This window comes from Symphalangus syndactylus, chromosome 4 (assembly GCF_028878055.3).
Source record: "Symphalangus syndactylus isolate Jambi chromosome 4, NHGRI_mSymSyn1-v2.1_pri, whole genome shotgun sequence".
Classification (NCBI taxonomy): domain Eukaryota; kingdom Metazoa; phylum Chordata; class Mammalia; order Primates; family Hylobatidae; genus Symphalangus; species Symphalangus syndactylus.
The window spans coordinates 99,828,909-99,851,097 of record NC_072426.2 but is presented as its reverse complement, the minus strand read 5'-3'; the positions used below and the strand labels follow the sequence as shown (position 1 = coordinate 99,851,097).

General features: G+C 50.9%; 1 protein-coding gene across 33 annotated transcripts in view; it reads right to left on the bottom strand.

Annotated features, from left to right (window-relative positions):
• Positions 1–22,189, bottom strand: part of CAMK2G (calcium/calmodulin dependent protein kinase II gamma) — a 62,379-nt gene that overhangs the window by 10,307 nt on the left and 29,883 nt on the right. For 5 of the 33 annotated variants that reach the window (XM_055275703.2, XM_055275710.2, XM_063637553.1 and 2 more), the window contains exons 11-15: positions 19,611–19,694; positions 19,323–19,365; positions 14,628–14,671; positions 2,400–2,468; positions 1,155–1,199 (exon numbers count right to left, since the gene is read on the bottom strand). In XM_055275703.2, coding sequence (XP_055131678.1) covers positions 1,155–1,199; positions 2,400–2,468; positions 14,628–14,671; positions 19,323–19,365; positions 19,611–19,694 — 285 coding nt within the window. Of the gene's footprint in view, positions 1–1,154; positions 1,200–2,399; positions 2,469–5,257; positions 5,291–14,627; positions 14,672–16,695; positions 16,759–19,322; positions 19,366–19,610; positions 19,695–22,189 lie in introns of all 33 variants that reach the window. The other 28 variants (XM_063637569.1, XM_063637559.1, XM_063637572.1 and 25 more) reach the window with 16 other exon arrangements.

Below are 22,189 nucleotides of genomic sequence, written 5' to 3'. Positions count from 1 at the left end.
CAGGCTGAAGTGCAGTGGCACGATTTCAGCTCACTGCAACCTCCGCCTCCCAGGTTCAAGCAATTCTCCTGCCTCAGCCTCCCAGGTAGCTGGGATTACAGGCATGTGCCACCATCCCCAACTAATTTTTGTATCTTTAGTAGAGATGGGGTTTTGCCATGTTGGCCAGGCTGGTTTTGAACTCCTGACAAGTGATCCGCCCGCCCTGGCCTCCCAAAGTGCTAGGATTACACGCGTGAGCCACCGCACCGCACCTGGCCCTCTCTCTACTTTGTGCCATTTTCTTCAGATTACCTATTGACATTAGATTTTATCTTATTTATTTTTTTGAGAGATTAAGTCTCACTCCGTAGCCCAAGCTGGAGTGCAGTGGCATGATCTCAGCTCACTGCAACCTCCGCCTCCCAGGCTCAAGCGATTATCGTGCCTCAGCCTCCCAAGTAGCTGGGACTACAGGCACGTGCCACCACACCTGGCTACTTTTTTGTATTTTAGTAGAGACAGGGTTTCACCATGTTGCCCAGGGTGGTCTCTAACTCCTGAGCTCAGGTGATCTGCCCACGTTGTCCTCCCAAAGTGTGAGGATTACAGGTGTGGGCCACAGTGCCCAGCTTATCTTATCTGTTTGCTTATTGGTTTTTTATCTGCCTCCCATCCCACCCACCGTTTGAACAGGTAATTTCTCTTGTCACCTCTGTAAACCAGAGCCATGGATGGTATCTGGGCTTAACAGATGTTCAGGAATGCTGGTGAAAACACCAGGGGCACAAAGCGGTCAGGCCATGGAGAACGCTCCAGGGTCTGGAGATGCTCTTGCCTGTTTTTTCAGTGAATGTTTACTCTCATTTAAACTTCCGACATATGGAGGAAGATTCTATTATTATCATCCCCAATTTGCAGATAAAGGATACTAAGGTGCAGGGCCAGGATTCAGACCAGGGCCAGGATTCAAACCAGGTCTGTCTGACTGCAAAGCCTGGGCTCCGTAAGGTATAACGCCCTTCCTCAGCATGGAGCAACTGTGGGCACAGGCTAACTTCAGCTGAGCCTCTGCAAACACCTTGGCCTCAGGGTGCAGCCTGTAGACCCCTGGGACCCAGCCTACCTGTCTCCTGCCGACCTGGAAAGCAGGAGGCAGGCTCAGGACCACTCACCTTGATCCCATCTGTAGCGTTGTGTACCACAGTGGTTTGTGGCTCCTGTGAGAGAAGATAAAAATTACCCTTCCAACTTGGGGACAGACTATGGCGCTTCCCTGAGGAGCCCCACCTGCATCCCAGGACACCCGCAGACCCTATGATGACCACTGAGGCCTGCCCACCAGCCATCTCCAGAAGACAAAATGTCCTGGCTCAACTGGGGTCCCGGGCAGCTGGGATAGCCCTGGATTTTGGCAGCAGCACTGGCTGGTAAGAAAGAGAGGCCTGGCAGGTGCCAGTGCCCAGGAGGCTGAGACAGCAAGGGCCTCTGTCCCTGATTCCTGTCAGTTCTGAGGGCTCTTTCCACATGGAGTTCCCACGGGGCAGGTATACTGGAGGAGCTGTGGGACTGAGGGCACAGGCCGGGCCCCGCCCACAGCATTCATCACGGGGAATGTGTGAGGCAGGAACATGGGCAGAAGAATGAGGTCTCCCAGAAAGAGCCAGGACAGGAGGCCCCCTCAGCCAGCTGAGCCCAGAGAGCCGCCCACTGCGCCCGCCTTCTGCCTTCCCTAGTTCCTGGCCCCACGCCACCATGTCAGGTGGCATGAGGGTCCGCAAGAAGGAGGGGAGTAGCAGGCAACATCACCTCTCCCTCTTTCCCAGTCACCCCCCTGCTGACTCTCTAGTTAGCCACCACTAGCAGAGGGAGCTCCAAGAGCAAACAGAACCCCTGGAGGAGCCCAGAGAGAACTTAGCCAGCACGAGGCACTCCAGGAGCCTGGAGACCTCAGCACCATCCAGAGGTGGGGACCCCAGCCCTCTTTCCTGTTTCTGGCTTTGCAAAGGAGAGGCTGAGGCAGGTTTTACAAGGGAGCCTCCAAGAACTGATGTTCAGGTCCCAGAAAAGCTCCTACCCTCTCCTTTCCTAAGCAACTCACCTTCCCAGCCCCCACAGCAGACCCACTAGGGGTCCTGGGCTGGGCCTGGGAGGTTCAGCTGAGAGCCCTGATCACTCTTCCCCCCCACCATCGAAAGGAGCAGGAGCAGGAGCAGCAGTTCTGCCATGCGGGATGGAGCGCAGCCAGGCGGGACAACGAAGGGGAAGGGGCATACAGGGCGGCACACAACGCAGTCAGCTCTATGGGAACCAAGAAAGGAACAGGCCCAGGAGGCCAGGGAGGGGGCACGAGAGGAGGAAGAGGGAAGGGGCAGGAGGCAGCCAGGGGCAGAGGCAGAGAAGCTGTAGTCAGGAGGTACCATGGCCGTCTGCAAGGGCGCGGGCTCTTGGGCTGGGCTTACGAGACTGTTTTTGTTGTTGCTCTGTGGCTGAGACAAGAAAACAGATGGTTTAGTTCCTCCAGAGTCCCCAAGGCCACTCAGGTTCAACTCCCAGACCTCCCTTGCCCCCTGGCCTGGCCTGGAGGAGGTAGGCCTGAGGTGGCCTCCATAACGCTGTGTAGATGGGAGCGATGGCTAGCGAGATGATCGGAGGAAGTATTTGTGGGGCCCAGAGACCTAGCTCTGGGGGCACCCTCAAGGTGGGACCAGCCCAAAGCCTCGTTTTAAAGCATCCCTCCAGAGATCTCTGCTTATGACAGGTGCCAGGTCATTGCAAAATCCACACCTGACCCAAAAGAGTTCAAGATCTTCTTCCCACTGTACAGGGAAAAGGGGGGTAGTTTATAAGAAAGCAGCACAAAATTCAGAAACTCTGGTCCCCTATCTGTGGGCAGTCTCCTGCTGCACTTTCAACCCAGCACCTGTATTTCCTTCTTACAACACCAGCTTGAAGCCTGAAACAAAGAGGAAGGAGAAAAGAAAAGTATGCCTGGCCTAAGAGATGGTGTCCAGAGGATGGGGGTGCAAGTCCCTTTCAGACACAAAATGCATTCACTGACCTCAGGGAGCAGAGTCAGGACTGTGCTGTTCACCTTTTTGCCTGACAAATCTTAGGCCTGATCAGCTAGAAGGGCAGTGTTCTGGGGAGGGGCAGGTGAAACCCAGCAGGGCTGTGGCTGTAGTCCCAGAATCCAGCCCCCAGGACAGAGTAGGCCACACACAGGCCAACATTCCCAACAGCACCATGACCACCAGTGATATCTCCTTGCCTTTCAAAACTACATGGTGGTGGGCGGGCACGGTGGCTCACGCCTGTAATCCCAGCGCTTTGGGAGGCCAAGGCGGGTGGATCACCTGAGGTCAGGAGTTGAAGACCAGCCTGGCCAACATGGTGAAACCCTGTCTCTACTAAAAATACAAAAATTAGCCGGGCATGATGGCACATGCCTGTAATCCCAGCTACTCGGGAGGCTGAGGCAGGAGAATTGCTTGAACCTGGGAGGCAGAGGTTGCAGTGAGCCAAGATTGTGCCACTGCACTCCAGCCTGGAGGACAGAGCAAGACTCCATCTCAAAAAAACAAAAACAAACAAACAAAAACATTACACGGAGGGGCACAGCAAGGGAGGGGCAAGGGGAAGATGGAAGGAAGGAAGGAAGCTGATCTCCAGGGCAGGGAGCCATATCCATGTGATGTTCTTTGCCTCTGATAGTTCCCTAACCAGCGTACTCAATCTCACTGAGTTCCAGTGGGGTTGGGGGCCACTGAGGAGCAGCCTGATGCCTGCAAGTTCTTCAATAGGCAGTGAGACAAATGTGTGGCTACCATCCCTGCACAGGGCACAGATGATACATTGACAGCTAGAATGTGTGTCTTCTCTCCTAGGACATACACAGAAAGCATCCTGACTGTCCTACTTCTTGCCTGGAGGCCTCTTGGACCAGACCTGAAGCCGTCCACTGCCAACTTGCTGTCAATGGCTCAGACATCCCCAAACCCAGGGCTAGGCATGGAACCTCAAGCCAGGCACCAAGTGACTCCACTGAACAAGACTCCACAGACTGCGAGAGGCTAGAGAAGAGGGGTCCCAGGAGTGAGACGGTGGGTCTAAACTCACAGGAGCTCTGCTGTCTCTCATTCCCACCAAGAAGCAGAGCCCACCTAGCACAGTGAATGATGCTGACCTGTTCGGGGTTGGTTAGAGAAGGCTGCCCTACCTGTAAATTCCAGCTGAGGCCAAGACCCTCACAGGGGGCAGACTCCAGGGTGCCCATAAAACCTGCAGAGGGCTGGGATGTCACCCAAGTGGCCCAGGGTGCCCATAAAACCTGCAGAGGGCTGGGATGTCACCCAAGTGGCCCCACCTCTGGTTTTTTGTTTTGTTTTGTTTTTGAGACGGAGTCTTGCTCTGTCGCCCAGGCTGGAGTGCAGTGGTGCAATCTCAGCTCACTGCAAGCTCCGCCTCCTGGGTTTACACCATTCTCCTGCCTCAGCCTCCCAAGTAGCTGGGACTACAGGCGCCCACCACCATGCCTGTCTAATTTTTTGTATTTTTAGTAGAGACGGGGTTTCACCGTGTTATGGTCTCAATCTCCTGACCTCATGATCCACCTGCCTCGGCCTCCCAAAGTGCTAGGATTACAGGCGTGAGCCACTGCGCCCGGCCCCCACCTCTGGTTTTAATGGATGGTTTCATAATGACTCAGGCTGCTGTGTTGCCCTTGGTGCCCAGTGTCCCGTGAGAAAGATGAGTTAGCTGTCCCCCCGAGGGCTGGGTGGGCAGGATGAACCACTGGGCACAGCTAGAGAGAATGGGATTTGCACGGGGGCAGAGCCAGGAGAGCAAGACTCACAAGTGGGAGCCTGCAACCAGCTCCTCTGCCCACCACACAGTTGCCCTCCAGCTGCCAGTCTGTAGGAAGCAGCTGCTCATGCCTGGGAAGCAGGGCCTCTCCTTCTGGGTGACAGAGAGTGAGGGTCTCTCCCTTGCTTGCCCCAAGTCCCTACCAGCTTCACATCCTACCCTGGGCCGCTGGGGTCTGTCCAAGCTCCACAGCAGGGGGTGCCGTACCACCCCTTCCAATGCCCACTTTTTAGGCTACTGGGTGACCTTGGGCAATGGCCCCCGCCTGGCAGGACAGACCACACCTGCCCACACAGCACAGACATGCAGTGAGGATGAGTGAGGCACACGCACGTGGCAGAACAGGTTTGCGTGGCTGGCAGGCGGGCACAGGCAGCATGGAGTGGGCGATGGGTGGGCAGGCAAGGCTCACCATTAGGTGCACGCTGGAACTCGACTTCCTTTTCTGGACACACCACAGCAAGAGGGAAAGAGAAGGGGAAAGAGGAGGTAAGAAGAGAAGCACAGAGACGCTGCAGGTTAGCGCACCAGCGTGGGCTCTGCATTGGGGAGAAAAGAGCGGAGGGAGACCCGGAGTCCAGCACCAGAGGGTTAAACAGCACACGGACCGACAGGCACTCGCACCCTCCAGACCCTGGGAGGGAAGAACTCTTTTGCGGTCAGGTTCATAGACACAGATTTAGTATCTTCTGAGATGTCTCAGCCTTGCTCAAAAAAAAGCCTCTTAAGGAGATTAAGTCACAAGTCTGTGAGGGTAAGTATCATTTTGCTACAAATTTACAGGTCTGGGTTCATAGGATTAGCTCACCCTGTAATGTTATTTATTTTCTCTCTTTACTAGAACTGTCTGAAATTCAAGTGACCAGCTACCAGGGAAAAAGCAAAAGCTACTACAGGCTGTCCTCAGCTCTAATAAAATTTGACTTCTGACTTCACTGCACCCCTACTATGCTTTTTAGATAAAGATGCTGAGCTTTTGAAATTCACCTAGCAGTTAAATGTTGGCCTTTGTCAGTATAGCCATGCTTGTTTACGATATTTGAATTTTTTATTGCATTTTGCAATTCGTGGAAAATGAAAACACAGGAGTGTCAGTGATTAAAACTACAGTGATCATAAAAATGCAGGGATGTAAGCCACAGAGAATGTTGAAAGCAGTGATTCCTCAGCCTCAACCAGATGCTCACGAACTTTACGTTCACATGTGAAACAGACGCATCAAGATGAAGACCATGTGGAACACTAAAAATATATCCCAGAAGATTGTGTTTAAAAAATGAAGGGTAATTATGAAAGTCATCATTAGCTCACTGGGGGTAAGGTCCCCCTGTAATATGTCTGTCTTGTCTTTCACCTTTTACACATTCATTTAACAATGCCCAGCAAACACTGAGGGCTGTTTCAGGTACAGTAAACACAGCTGATAAACTGCTCCTGCCCTCAAGGGGCCAGCATTCTTTAGAAGGCATTTTCAGGATTATTATTATAATCAACGAAAGAGGCTACAAATATTGACAATGGTCCATAATTTAGAATTAGATTTAAAGGAAAAGAAAAACCTAAATATAGTTAGGCCTCTTTTACATTGGCCTTTTATTTATTAATTTTTCTTTTTTTTTTTTAGGGAGTCTCACTCTGTTGCCCAGGCTGGAGTGCAGTGGTGCCATCTCGGCTCACTGCAACCTCCGCCTCCCGGGTTCAAGCAATTCTCCTGCCTTAGCCTCCTGAGTAGCTGGGATTACAGGCGCCCACCATCATGCCCCGCTAATTTTTTTTTGTATTTTTAGTAGAGAGACGGGGTTTCGCCATGTTGGCCAGGCTGGTCTCGAACTCCTGACCTCAGGTGATCCACCTGCCTCGGCCTCCCAAAGTGCTGGAATTACAAGCCTGAGCAACCGCACCCAGCCTTACAGTGGCCTTTTAAATATGCTCAAATATGAGATTTTACTTCTAAAATTATCCCTCAAAAAGAGGGAGTTCTCTTATATTCATATATATAATACAGGTAGCAAGGTGTGTGTGTGTGTGTGTGTGTGTGTGTGTGTGTCTCCTTATCCCTTTACCCAACTAAAGTGTTACTGCTTTCAGGAAGGTTCCTATCTTATGTATCTTTACAATTTCCACAGTACCTAGCAACATGCCTTATAGTTAGCACACAGGCAACAAAAGTTTGCTGAGTTGAGCTGGGTTTGCGGACTTTGGTTTTTCCCCAGGCTAAAGAAGAGCACAGGTTTCTAACTTGCACTGAATCACGGCAGCGAGAACTCTGCGCAGGTACTCACTCACCAGGCCCAGTCTTGGTTCTGGTGATTTTCAGGGGCTTGTTGTCAAAGGCCATTGCAGGATCTTGACTTAAAGCAGATTTTTGACTAATGGGGAATAAGTTCTCAGCCTTCTCCTGGCTGGCTCTCTTTTTCCTAAATTGTCCTGCATGAGAACCTGAGATCACCCTTTTCCAAAGACTGTTTCTCAGGTTAGTGAACGTTTTTCAATTTCCTTCTCCATTCAGGGATTTGCCCTTAGCCATGCATAGCTGGGCTCCTTCTGAACCAGCACACTACCACATTGTCTAAATGTGAGGTCTTTTTATTATTTTTTTAGAGATAAGGTCTTCCTCTATTGCCCAGGCTGAATTACTGGCATGATCATGGCTCACTGCAGCCTCAACCTCCTGGGCTCAAGGGATCCTCCTGCCTCAGCCTCCTGAGTAGCTAGGACTACAGGTACACACCACCATGCCTGGCTAAATGTCAGATGATTTCTAAAGAATCATATCTCACTTTTACTTAAAAACTGTATATTTATTTAAAAATTTAAGCTGGAAAAGGGTTCAAACCTCTTTCCCATACTTAATTTAACAAAATAATTCAAATAGTACTTAGGGAAATAACTATAACCTTTCGTTTTTCTTGCTTTCTTTCTTTTTTAAAGATAGGATGGCCATTCTGGCCTGGGACTAGCAGAAGGCACAAGTTGTCCTACACTCTCAGGATCTGAGAGTTTGTGGCCTCTTCAGTCATCCTCACAAGTGGCTCTTACTCTTCCACAGACCCTGGGTCACTGGCATCCACCTTCAAAGAAATCTAAATAGAAGCTAAGTCCCCCAAATCAAGAGCACAAGACAGACTAGCTGCTCAAACCAACGCTAGTATTTTGAACATCTTGCAGAAAGCTTCTGAACAGTGAAAAAGAAATCGCCCTATGGACACTTAAGCGGTAGGAATTGAGGAAGGGGGAGTTGGGAAGGGAAGATGGGATCTAAAAGAAGAATCCATGATGCTGAAAGCTCAAGACCATCTGAGCTACTTCACAGGCCTCCCTCATAACATTGATCAAAACCTTGACTTTCAGAGAGCCTGGAAAGGTCGAACTCTGCACATCTTGCTTTGTCCTCTCCTTTTCGTTTCTCACCCCTTTGATGCAGCCACAACATAAGTTGTTATTTACCTGTTTCATATTATAAAAGGACTGCAGCCACAATACAAGCAATTTGGAAAACAGAGAAGGGGCATGGGAAAACCACTCATACTCCTAGCAATCTTCCAGTCTTTTAAAAAAATGCAATCAGCCGGGCACGGTGGTTCATGCCTGTAATCCTAGCACTTTGGGAGGCCGAGGCGGGCGGATCACAAGGTCAGGAGATCGAGGCCAGCCTGGCCAACACAGCAAAACCCCGTCTCTACTAAAAATACAAAAATTAGCCGGGCGTGGTGGCACGCGCCTGTAGTCCCAGCTACTTGGGAGGCTGAGGTTGGAGAATTGTTTGAACCCGCGAGGCGGAGGTTGCAGTGAGCCAAGACCACGCCATTGCACTCCAGCCTGGGTGAGAGTGAGACTCTGTCTAAAAAAAAAAAAAGAAAGCAATCTTTTAAGATATCATTATAGGCCAGGCATGGTGGCTCATGCCTGTAACCCCAGCACTTTGGGAGGTCGAGGTGGGCAGATCACCTGAGCTCAGGAGTTCAAGACTAGCCTGGGCAACCCCATCTCTACTAAAAATACAAAAATCAGCCGGGCGTGGTGGCACATGCCCGTATTCCCAGCTACTCAGGAGGCTGCGGTGGAAGAATCACTTGAGCCCGGGAGGCGGAGGTTGCAGTGAGCCGAGATCACACCACTATACTCCAGGCTGGGGGACACAGTGAGACCCTGTCTCAAAAAACAAAAAAGATATCATTATAAGATATAATAATACAAGCACATTCCTTACCTCTTTTCTTTTTATTTTAATTGAGATGGAGTCTTGCTTATGTTGCCCAGGCTGGACTTCCTGGGCTCAAGCGATCCTCCCACCTCAGCCTCCCAAGTAGCTGGGATTAACAGGCATGAGTTGCCACACCTGGTATTATGCTTTACTTTAAAAAAAAAAAAAAAAATAGTATTTAAAAAAAAATTCTGATAACAGTAGTGCACAATCTAGATGAAAAATGTAGAATACGGAAAAATGTATAAGAAAAAAAGTTCCTCAAATTCCCATCACCTGGTGAAGTTACTGCTGACACTTCAGTGGGCTTTCTTCCAGTCCCTATTTTATCCACATATTATATACTGAATAAATATCTACAAACACGTTTCTTCAAACCAAATTTAGAATGATAGTATATGCACTCCTTTATTTTTTTATTTTTCAAGACAGAATCTTGCTCTGTCACCAGGCTGGAGTGCAGTGGTGCGATCTTGGCTCACCGCGATCTTGACTCACCACAACCTCCGACTCCCTAGTTCAAGCGATTCTCCTGCCTCAGCCTTCCGAGTAGCTGGGATTACAGGCATGAACCACCACGCCCAGCTAATTTTTGTATTTTTAGTAGAGACGGGGTTTCACCATGTTGGCCAGGCTGGTCTCGATCTCCTGACCTCGTGATCCGCCCGCCTCGGGCTCCCAAAGGGCTGGGATTACAGGTGTGAGCCACCGCGCCCGGCTTGTCTGTACTCCTTTATATACCACTTTCTTCACTTAATATAAAGCATTTCTGCACTTTATTTTTCACTTAAATCCCTACGGTCATGAAGATTAATAACTTTTTAATAGTTTATTAAATAGATTTCCCATAATTATTTAGTCATTTATTGGCTTTTAAAAAACCTTTTTATTTTTAAATTTAAAAACATTTTTAAGAGTCGGGGGTCTCATTATGTTGCCCAGCTGGCCTCGAATTCCTGGGCTCAAGCAATTCTCTCCTGCCACAGCCTCCTGAGTAGCTGGGACTACAGGTACGCACCGCTGTGTCTGGTTCCTTACTGGCTTTTCAAATTGTCTCCAATCTTTTTTTTTCTTCTCTTTTTTTTTTTTTGTTTTAAACAGAGCCTCACTCTGTCACCCAGGCTGGAGTGCAGTGGTGATTGATCCTGGCTCACTGTAACCTCAGCCTCCTGGGCTCAGGCAATCCTCCCACCTCAGCCTCCCAAGTAGCTGGGACTACAGGCACGTTCCACCATGCTCGGCTAATTTTTTTTTTTTTTTTTTTAGAGATGGGGTCTCACTACATTTCCCAGGCTGGTCTCAAGCTCTTGGGTTCAAGCAGTCCTCCCAACTTGGCCTCACAAAGTGCTGAGATTACAGGCATAAGCCACTGTGACCAGTCTCCAATCTTTCCACAGCTATAAATAATGTCATGTTCAACATTTTCTGCTTTTAGCTTTTTCCTATTTTGAATTATTTCTTTAGGAAAAACTCTCAGAAGTAGAATTAACAGGGTAAAAGAGGTAGAAGCATTTTTATGGTTTTGACACACAGGCTGTTTTAGAAAGGACCATTCTGGTTTTCACTATCATCACTAACTAAAGAGTCCAAAAATGGCACCTTGTTTCAATTTGCATTTCTCTGATACTAGTGAGGCTAGAAATTTTTCCACATTTGCTATCCAGTTCTACTTCCTCGTTTTCAGGTTGTCAGTTTATTTTCTTTGATCATCTATCTTCCTTTTTTTTTTGAGATGGAGTCTTGCTCTGTCCTCCAGGCTGGAGTGCAGTGGAGCAATCCCGGCTCACAGCAACCTCTGCCCCGCCAGGTTCAAGTGATTCTCCTGCCTCAGCCTCCCGAGTAGCTGGGACTACAGGCATGCACCATCACACCTGGCTACTTTTTGTATTTTTAGCAAAGATGGGGTTTCACCATGTTGGCCAGGCTGGTCTCGAACTCCTGGCCTCAACTGGTCGGCCCGCCTCAGCCTCCCAAAGTGCTGGGATTACAGATGTGAGCCACCGCACCTAGCCTATCTACTGGGTTTTTTTTTTTTTTTGAGACGGAGTCACACTCTGTCGCCCAGGATGGAGTGCAGTGGCACAATCTCAGCTCACTGCAAGCTCCACCTCCTGGGTTCACGCCATTCTCCTGCCTCAGCCTCCCAAGTAGCTGGAACTACAGGTGCCCGCCACCACGCCCAGCTAATTTTTTGTATTTTTAGTAGAGACGGGGTTTCACCGTGTTAGCCAGGATGGTCTCGATCTCCTGACCTCGTGATCCGCCCGCCTAGGCCTCCCAAAGTGCTGGGATTACAGGCATGAGCCATCATGCCCAGCCTCTACTGGGTTTTAAGAGGGATTATTTGTTACAGAAACTCTTTCAATAAAAATATTAACCCCTCCCATCACAACTGCTGTGAATATGCGGTTGGCCTTTTAATTTTGGGTGATCATTGGCCTCTGGTTCCCACCATGATATTGAAGCTCTTTTCTCAAAAGAATGTGGCATAAAACTCATTTACTGAGCACGTCAGGGTCAGACACACAACACATTGCAGGGCTAGGTTCCCCACGCATGTCCCCATTTAGAGCCTTTACCTAAGGATGTGTCTGCCCAGCCCTCATCCTCAGGGTTCCTGGGAGAGCTGCTGCTGCTGTACACGTCTGTTTTTCCCCTACCTCTCTGTCCTTCCTCTGTTTCCTTTGCCGACTCTTGTTCCAGCCCTTTCTTAACACATAACCCCGAAATTTTGCCTTTACCAGACTCTTAAACCTTCATGTGCTTTGGATTCATGAAAGTGTTTTTAAAATTCACAGATTCTGCCTCCCAGCCAAGGCCTCCAGAATATGAATTCCAAGCTGGGCCCTGGATGTGCATGGTTTGAGCTGGCTCCTTGGGCTAATCTTACATGGCTGCACATGACCTTCATCTTTGAGACCAGTATTATCTAGAAAGTTTGGCTAGAAACCTGTTCCGTAGTGGTGCCTTTTCTATCCTCTCCCCTCCACCTCAGCAGTCACTGCTTTATCTCAGGTCTCATTTTATGCAATTGCTCTTCCCTTCAGCCATAAAGAAGGTACTGAAGTTCCCAGAATCATCATGCTGTTTCAACCTCATGTATCTTCACATGCGCTCTTCCCTCTGCCTGGAATATCCCTCCCCTCCTGTCTCCTCCTTAACCCAGCAAAATCCAGCTACTCTCTCAAGCTCAATTCCTGGGCTGTCTCCTTCCGGAAGATTCCTGTCCTTGTTTGGATGTTTATCTGTCTGTTCCCGCAGCACCTGCCAGGTGCACCCTCCCTGAGACCTTAGCAGACTCCATAGAACCAGTAGCTGCCTTGTGTCTCTCCCACTGTAAACACCTTAAAAGGTAGATTAAGTTTTGCCTTCCCAATTCCTGGGGGCACAGCAGGTTATCTTTTTTTTTTTTTTTTTTTTTGAGGCAGGGTTTCACTCTGTCACCCAGGCTGGAGACTGTAGTGACTTGATCTTGGCTCACCGCAGGCTCGAACTCCCTGGGCTTAGGTAGTTCTCTCACCTCAGCCTCCCAAGTAGCTGTGACTACAGATGCACACCACTATGCCCAGTTAATTTTTTTTTTTTTTTTCACAGACAAGGTTTTGCCCAGGCTGGTCTTGAACTCCTGGACTCAAGCAATCCTCTTGCCTCAGCATCCCAAAATGCTGGGATTACAGGAGTGAAGCCACTGCACCCGGCTTGCCAAATCATTTCTATCAGCACTCTCACCAGAGCTTCCCTGCTCAGTGGCCTATGGTATTTCCCATGGTCTGACACAGAAACTTCCAATTCTGCCTGATGAGACTGATCCAACCATATTTTTGACATCCCTCTACCACACACCCTGTGTTCTCACTGGGAAGAGAACATCAATATGTATAAGAGAACCCATACAAATATAATTAGTTTTTTTTAAGTTACAGAAATGGCACATTGTTTTCTTTTCTCTTTTCTTTTTTCTTTTATTTTCAGATGGAATCTTGCTCTGTCACCCAGGCTGGAGTGCAATGGTGCAATCTTGGCTCACTGCAACCTCCACCTCCCGGGTTCAATCCATTCTCCTGCCTCAGCCTCCCGAGTAGCTGGGATTACAGGCACCGGCCATTATGACTGGCTAATTTTTGTATTTTTGTAGAGATGGAGTTTCACCAGGTTGGCCAGGCTGGTCTTGAATTCCTGACCTCAGGTGATCCACCCGCCTTAGCCTCCCAAAGTGCTGGGATTACAGGAGTGAGCCACCAAGCCTGACCCATATTTTCAATTTAAAGAAAACATATAGCAGAAAAGTAAAACTGCAAAGTGAGTCTCACCTATGTCCCTCCAGCTTTCTCCAGTACGCTGTCTCCAATGAGCTTCCTGGACTAAACCATCTCACGTGGGTCCACTAGCAGTGCTCAGCTGACTCCAGGTGCAGCACCCTTCCTATGGCGACTGAAAGCCACACCCCCTCTTACACCTCTGTTGTGTACCCCTCAGAACAGAATGCTGCGTGGACATCTGACTGACAGGTACTTATTAAACACTCTCTCTAACTAAACCTGCCCCTTTTCCTCACCTGGCTCCATCCATCTAGCTCAGGGGCAGAGCTTGGGGACTGCACAATGCCCCCAGCTCCATGTCAGAGGGTGTGCGCGGAGCCCAAGCTCTCCTGCAAGGGGCGGAAGGACACAGAAGCAGGCATGCAGAGAATGAGGGAAAGAGGAGGGAGTGGGGAGGGAACGGGGCATGTGTGTGTATCTCAGCTGTTGACGCAAGATCTTGGGAAAAGGCCCAGTGAAAATCTAGTCTAGAGTGTAAGCTGGGAGGCTTCAAGATAGCATGAGCTCCTACCCAATGCCCTAGCCCCAGGATCCTTTCTGCCCCCAAAGCATCTACAGAATGTCTTGGGCCCTGTGGGTAGCCCCAGTCACCTCTCCTCTACCTTGGCCAAGCAGCCATTCCCAGCAGGGCTCCTTCCTGATGGGTCCCAGGTCCCTCCTCTTGCCCCAGTCCCATGGGAAAAGCTCCCTCACCCAGTGGGAACAAGCCGTGATCCACCATGGCCTTTGCCTCTTTCTGAGGAGCCTATGCATCAAGAAAGCTCGAGGTTGTTGCACTCAGTGGGATCTGAAAGTGTTGTAGACAGAAGGAAAAAGACCAAAAGGAGAGTGGTTTCAGGTTCCAAGCCCTATACCCTGCCTGAATCACTCAGGCAAACTTGGCTTTCATTTGATTAAAAGGATTTGTGCTCTAAAAAGGGAAAAAAGAAAGATAACCAAATGACCTAAAAAACCCAGAGTCAAGCCCTGGAGATGAAGCATCCGTGTTGAAGTCAGATTCCAGATTCAGCTCTGGTATAAACTATGATTTGGATCACTTCCCCTGAGTCATTCCCTTCCAGCTAGGGCCAGGAAAAATACCTCCCTACTTCCCTCTCAGGCCAGCAGAACCTTCTGTTCTGAGCACAAAGGCATCTGGTTTAAAGCAGACTAGCAAGGATAGGAAGATTCCCTGGGAAAGGGGGAACCAGGTGCCAAGAATTCTCATAGTGACTGTGGGGAGAAAGAGGCCAGTCTGTTCAGAGGCTGGAGACACTTACCTTGACACCGCCATCCGACTTCTTGTTCAATAGACTTTTGGCAGCTGTGAAAACAAAGAGGAAAATAAAGTCTCCTGCATTGTACCCTCTCCCCAACCTGAAGTCCGGCAGCCAGATCCACAAGAGAGTGCTGTGTCTGACAAGGGGCCAAGGGTCTCCCGAAACCCCCAAAAGAGGCACTTCCTATAGCCTCTCAGTAAGAAGGGGATCTCGAGTGGCGTCAGAGCCCTCAGGGTGGCACCTCAGGATCTCCTCTGCGTGGAAGAGGGCATGGATGCACGACACTTAGAGGAGAAACCATGCTCAGTACTGGAGCTGCCTGGGGCACTGGGGACTCTGCCTTTGACAGCTTCCACCCAGGCCTGGAAGCAGAGTGCCAGGGTAAAAGAGTGAGGGCTCCATCCCTAGGTGCCATGGAAGTTCTCTGGATGGCCAAACTGCAAGGATGCAAGACATCTTCTGAGTGTTCTCAAGAAGCAGAGTGTCACAGTTCACACAGGAGACCAGAGGACAGACAGACACAGACACAGAAACCAGGACCACCTACAGGAGGGTTTTGCCAGGGGGTTGAAGCCTTCACTGGGCAGGTCCTCACCAGGTTCACTGGGTCCCAGCTGCCACCCTTTCCCCAGTGTCCACTCTCTGGACCTGTGAGCAGGAAGGACTCGGCAGAATAATGAGCTGTCAAACAGATTCTAGCCAGGCATGGGGTGACGCTCCAGGGTGAGGAGCTCTGTGCCAGAAGGCTGGTGACACCAGCTGGCCACAAAAGGCCACAGGAAGGCAGCAGACAGTGGGGAGGAGAGTCTGGGAGGCACAGGGAGATGGAATCAGCCCAACTGTCTGATACACCTGGACTGCCTGCCCTGGGTTTGTATCTTGGTTCCACCACTTGCCAGCTGTGTGACCTTTGGTGAGTTACTTAACCTCTCTGAGCCTCAATTTCTTTATCTATAAAATGGGATAAAGTAGGGCCGACATCACAAAACAGTGGTGGGAATCTGGTGGGATTATGCATGAAAAGCACTTAGCAGAGTGCCTGGCATATAGCAAGTACTCAGTAAGTGTCCACCATCGTTGTCACTATTGCTGCCACCCTCCTGCCCTTTGGGTAGCCATTCCTCCCCAGGCTGTGTTCCATCTCTCTCCAGTGAGAACAGGAGTCCTTCCATTACAAGAATTCTGACTCCAGAAGAAGACCTTTGATCTTCTCTTGTGCTGGGTTTGAATGTTGTTTTTTAAATGTGTTGACTCCTGTGCCTGACCTCCTACTAAGTGCTTTCCATTCACCAGCCAGCTCTCAACGCTGGTTGCCCATTAGGATCACCTGGGAGCTTAAAAAAAGCGTATTACCTATCCTATCCCCGAGGGTCTGATTTTATTGTCTGGGGGTGGGGTCCTGGCATTAGGACTTCTTATGAGCTCCCAGGTAACGGCTGTACTGCACAGGTAGGGCTGAGAGCCTTCAACAGGGTGATCTTAAGCACCACCACGTTATTTATCATCCCCATTGGAGAGGTGAGGACATTAAGGCTGGGACAGCTGGTGCGACTCGCTCAGGGTGTGGCAGGGCTAGGATCTGAACCCAGAAACAGCTGGCTCTGAGGCTTCTGCACTCTGGAGCCTTTCAGACCTGGAGGCCTGCAAGCACCAAACTTCACAATTTTGAGGAGTGCGGCTCCTCTGTGGGGTCTTAAACAGTGCTGCAGAAATCTAGTCCTAGCACCGGGCAGCTCAGGGCAATGCCCAGCACTGTCTCTGAGGGCCCACTGTTGGCTGTAGCCCTCCCAGGGCATTGGGCTCTTGGCAAGGCTCCCGCTGCCCGGCTCCATGCCCCCAGGCTACTGCCCCCTGAGAGTTGGCAAGCGCCCAGCATGCATGGCTGGTTAGGGGGCTCCGTAACAACGATGCGCTCGCAGATGCCAAGTTAGGTAGTCCGTCTGGCATGCCCATCTCAGCCCGCAAGCATGGGACTCGCCTCCCTGGTGAGTGGGCCCGGCATGCTGGCCCTCCTGGTGGGGTGGCAGGGGGCCGAGGCAGGCGGTCGGGGAGGACTCATGCCACGTACCTTGCCCGGCCAGGCCGGCGGCGCTCGCGGCAGGCGAGGCGGGGGCGGAGCTCTGCCTGCCAACTGAGGGGATACAGTCTCTCAGTGCACAGAGCCCCGCAAAGCCACGGGGCCGTCAGCAGCGAGCATGCCCCAGCGCGAGGCGCAGCTCAGGCGGCGTGGCCAAGCCAGCCGAGCTGGGGGAGCGGAGCGCCAGGGGCAGGCCGAGGAGGTAGGCGCAGCCAGCCCTGCAGCAGTCTGGGGGCCTGGGAGGACCGGGCTGGGCCAGGGCATTGGGAACACTGCATCCCCACCAGATGGAGAGGGCTGCAGTGCCTGTCTCATGACCCCCTCCGGGGGAGGGTCCACAGCGAAATGCCTGAGCCGGTGAGAGGTGCCCCTTCTGAGGTAGCCTGGCCCTAGCTTAAGGCTGTGATGAAACGCCCTCCCTTCAAGTCCTTCCCTCCCTAGAAGCTAAATGAGCCCACGATGAGAGAGCTGGGGGTGCAGAGCAGCCCTCTCCCCTCTCTACATCCCACACACTAGAGGGACAGGCATGGGGGGCCCCGGGAGGGTCTGTGGCCCTTGTGCAGCTAAGTTTACTGGTGGGCCCCAGCGCCATGGCCCCCAGCCCCTCAGAGACACAGGTCCCTGTCTTAATGGAGGTAGCCGGGAGAGGCAGCGTTCTCAGTCTGTGCGTCACAGTGTGCTGAGGTGAAAGGTGACCAAGAAATAAGCCCCAAGAAAGAAAACAAACGCTGCTGAAGCAATACACTCTGGAGGCCCCGATTCGCTGTTAGCCAAACTGCTAGAGTCCAGGATAAGCCACATATCCTACTGGGGGTCAACTCAAAAAACAGCCCTAGAGAAACACACGGGTGCCCTTCCCTCTCGATTGCATCCATAGACACCTCTTTCTGCAGAAGCTTCCGGACAAACTCTGTCCTCACCTGTCCCAGAGTCAGGGCAGAAGAGGCCATCCTGGAATGCTTGCGGCATTGTTTGTCTCCTCTGACCCAAGGCAAAGTGAGATCAAAGGCCAGTCTAGGTCTGGCCAATAAGAATAGGAGGCTCTACAGGGATGAATAAAATGCTTTGCCCTAACACCCGATTTCCTGAAACCAGGACACCAGTTTCCTGAAATGGAGGGGGAGGCTGACGTGGAGGCCCGGGGCCACAAGACAGGGCCCTTGCTATTGACTGGCTGGGCTAAAAGAGAAGCAGCAGCCTGTCTTCACATTTCTTCAACTCAGAGGGGAGAGAGGACAGAGCTTCGCTGTAGGGGCAGCACAGAAACACCCTTAAATGTCCTCTGGAAAGGCTCGTAGACCCAGAAAGTAGAAGCTGCGTCATTAAAGCACAAGAAGCAAGCGTGGGACTACAGTCGCAACTCCACCGGAGGCAGCCAGCCACGCTTCCCCGTTCCCATCTGCGAGAGGTGAATCCACACCACAGTATGCCCATCGTGGGTACCCACGACACAAGATCAAGCCCCAAACCAGGGTCAAAGGAGAAGGCCTGAGGCAGGGCACCACCAGCCCCGGGCTCACTATCCAGCCCTGGCCTTCCGGAGCTCCATGGCTCTCAGGCTACACCATGAAGCCCTAGGCTCCCTGCCTGCAGCATCCTCACAGCCAAGGCCCTGGGGTTACCTGGAGCCAGCGCAGGCGAGCCCGTCAGGATGGGTACTCAGAAGCGGCTCCCACTGAATGGTGGCTTAGGCTCCCACACAACCCCCTTTCCATGGTGGTGCAGAGGGGAAGCAGGGGAGGGAGTCTTATTATGGGAAGGAGAAGGGGGGTCTTGAACCAGAACAGTGAGGCAAGGGGTTAGAGGGAGGGAGGACCGGGGGAGATGGCAAGCTGGGTAGAGCACTCTCTGTCTTCAGTCTCGACATTAATCTTTTCCTCACAGAAAAACCACTGTGCTTCCCAATTGAAGGCAAACAATAATAGGGGCTGGGGTGAGGGTGGGGGCAAGAGGGGAGTGGAGTGTCTTGCATCTTAAAAAGAAATGTCAAGTGTGATTTACAAATTATTGGTCCCACCTCTCCCAATTCTTTATGCAAATTTAAGCAAGTTCCTTTCCCTCTCTCCTGCTGGTCTTTATTTCTTCACTTCTATAGCTAGTATCACAGGGAATATTTTAAGCACAAGTCGCCGCAAAAGGTTTAAACATCTGGAATAATTTCTATTAGTCATCTCCACTTGGACAAAATGAAGTAAGAGATCGTCCCAGCAGGCAAATGAATGGTGGCAATTTGGCAATTGAGAAGACTGGCTGTACCTCATCTCTCTTTTCTTCCCCCAGCACATTCTCCAAGATCCTAGAATGGCTAAAATCTGTAAAGTGCTGAGAGTCTTCAGAGAGTTAAATAAGAATCCAGAGAAACAAGGTACATAGCAAGCTGGGCAGGCTACTCCTTGGGAAGTTCTAGGAAACAGAATTCACAAATGTGAGTCCAGCCCCCTGAATCTCAGGAGCAGGACTCAGCAGCAGCAGCAGCCCCTCAAAACAGGATCCTCACTCGCCCTGGTCAAGGTGTGGCCCAGGATGCCGAGGAAACCCAGCGGTGCCCAGGATGGCAACAGCCCACTCCTGATGCACTCACCTCGGCATAAGCAAAGTACACAGCCGGGAAAACATACCTGAGAAGTTCCTGGAGACAAGCATAGTCGTGAGGATGGCACCCTGGGGAAAGAGGAAGGTCCTGTGAATTCACTGAGACCCTAGAAAAGGGCAGGCTGGTCTCAGGCAAAGGCAGGTCCTGGCTAGAGCCTGAAGACATCAGGCCTCTGGGCCCCCTCCCCTGCGACATGTACAACCTTCAGAGCCCAGCTCCAGCCAGGAGGGAGCTTCCTTTTGAAATGGGGCAGGAGCCACACTGGTGCAAGGCATGATGTCAAGGAGGCTGGCAGCCCAGAAACGACACTCACCTTCAGTTTTCTCCGGGCGTTGAACTTGCGCAAACACTCCACAGTCTCCTGACGATGCATCATGGATGCCACCGTGGATCGTTGCTAGAAACCAAACAGATAGGCTGTGAGCCCCAGCCCAGATCCTCTGTGCCTCCCACAGTCCTGGCACCGATACCATGCCCAGGACAGGGTCATGCACTCAGCCACCCCAGAGTTGCTCTGAAGATGAAATGAGGTCACAGATGTGAAAACACTTTTAGAATAAAAGCACTACCCCAAACTCAAGGTTACATAAGGACAACATGAACGTGAGAACGCCGTAATGGATGCTAGATGGGCTGCTGAGAGACCGTCCTATTCTTCCTTGGGAAACAGAGGCTACGGAACAGGAGAGTACCCTGGGGGCTGCGATCCTCATTCAGTTACTCCTTAGGCAGCTGTTTACTGAGCACCTACTGCATTCCAGGTGCTCGGCAGCGAGAGAACAGCAGGGTTCCTGCTCTCTACAGAGGACGTTCCTTCCAAGAGCCCCTCTCAATACACCCCCAGCAAGGTCCTGAATGAAGCCGTGATCTCAGAAGCTAAGGATCGTCACCTTGAAGCATCAATTCTTTTCATCATTCTGGATGTAATTTTTTTTTTTTTTTTTTTTTTTTTTTGCAACAGAGTCTCGCTTTGTCGGTCAGGCTGGAGTGGAGTGGTGCGATCTCGGCTCACCGTAGCCTCCGCCTCCCAGGTTCTCCTGTCTTGGCCTCCCGAGTAGCTGGGATTACAGGCACATCCCACCACACCCAGCTAATTTTTGTATTTTTAGTAGAGACGGGGTTGGCCATGTTGGCCAGGCTGGTGGTTTCGGACTCCTGACCTCAAGTGATCTGCTCACTTCGGCCTCCCAGAGTGCTGGGATTACAGGTGTGAGCCACTGTGCCTGGCCTTTTTTGGATGGAAATTTGTCTTCAGTGTATTTACTGCTAACTTCCTGGCCTCCTTAAACAGAGTCCACGTGACATAGTCTACACTTCCTCAATGACTCAGTTGTCAATACCAGCATCATTATGTAATTTCAGAATATAGTGATGTCCTCAGGGGCTCAAGACATACAGGACTGCAGAGGGTAGGGCCCGCAAAAATGACCCCAGAACAGAATATTTCCCCCATTCTTGGATGCCTGTTTCAGGTTGCTTGCCCTCTCCCCTTGCTGTTGCTGTCTTCACCAGCCTGTCAGAAAAACAAATCCTGGCACCTGCAGCCAGGTGCCCACAACACTAAGGGGCCTCCTTGCATCCTTTCCCTCACCCTTGGCCCACTCTTTCCAGGTCCGGAGGCAACTCTCCCCACCTTCTCTACCTTCCCCAAGTCTCTCATTTCACCTCCTCCTTGGTGTAAATTTCTCCAAAAGCAAAATGAGAGGTCATCAGCAAGAACCCCTTTCAGCTCAGACTTCCACTCACAAGCCGATCTTCACCTGCCTCCACCCTAATAGGAGTCTCAGGGGGATCACGCCTCATGCCCTGGGTGGACCCCTTGCCCTTGGCTCAGGATCCCCCTCTCTTTTTCTGCTGTCCAAACCTTTACTTCCTCAATTAGCTAGGATCTTCAACTCTTTCCTCTGGATTAGATTCTTCTCTATAGATTACGGTTAAGCCTCTCCTTAAACAAAAAAAAAAATTTTTTTTTGAAACAGCATCTCACTCTGTTGCCCAGGCTGGAGTGCAGTAGCACAATCACGGCTTACTGCAGCCTCCACCTCTCTAGGCTCAGGTGATCCTCTCATCTCAGCCTCCCAAGTAGCTAAGGCACACGCTACCACAGCCAGCTAATTTTTAAAGTTTTTTTTGTAGAGATGGGGTTTTGCCATGTTGCCCAGGCTGGTCTCAAACTTCCGGGCTCAAGTGATCCACCCACCTTCGTCTCCCAAAGTGCTGGGACTACAGGTGTGAGCCACCGCTCCTGACCAATATAATCTTTAAAAAGAAATTTTTTTTTTTAGAGGCAGAGTCTCCCTCTGTCACCCAGGCTGGAATGGAGTGTCATTATCTCGGCTCACTGCAACCTCCACCTCCTGGGTTCTAGTGATTCTCATGCCTCAGCCTCCCAAGTAGCTGGGATTATAGGTGTGTACCAACATACCCAGCTAATTTTTTGCATTTTTAGTAGAGATGGAGTTTCACTATGTTGGCCAGGCTGGTCTCGAACTCCTGGCCTCAAGTGATCACCCGCTTTGGCCTCCCAAAGTGCTGGGATTACAGGTGTGAGCCTTACATTAAAAGCTCCCCTGGCCCATCCTAATCTAAGTAGCACCATTTATTTCCCACCTCAATGCCTAGCTCCCCATGCCCCTCCTCACCCTCACTCCCTCTTCATCTCACTGAAAACAGGGTTCCATCTTTCTCTCCACTGTCTCAGTGAAATGATGAAACAATGGCATCTAATGGTCAGAGCCAGGGGATTCTTCCCCAACTTAATCAGGGACTCTTCTGCATCTGATTCCTGACACTGAGACCCCCTGTTTCTTAGCTTCTGGGTCTTCTGGAAGGTCTCACTCTCAGTGCCCTTTCTGGGCCCCTTAACTCTCCCTGTCATTAAATGCTGGTGTG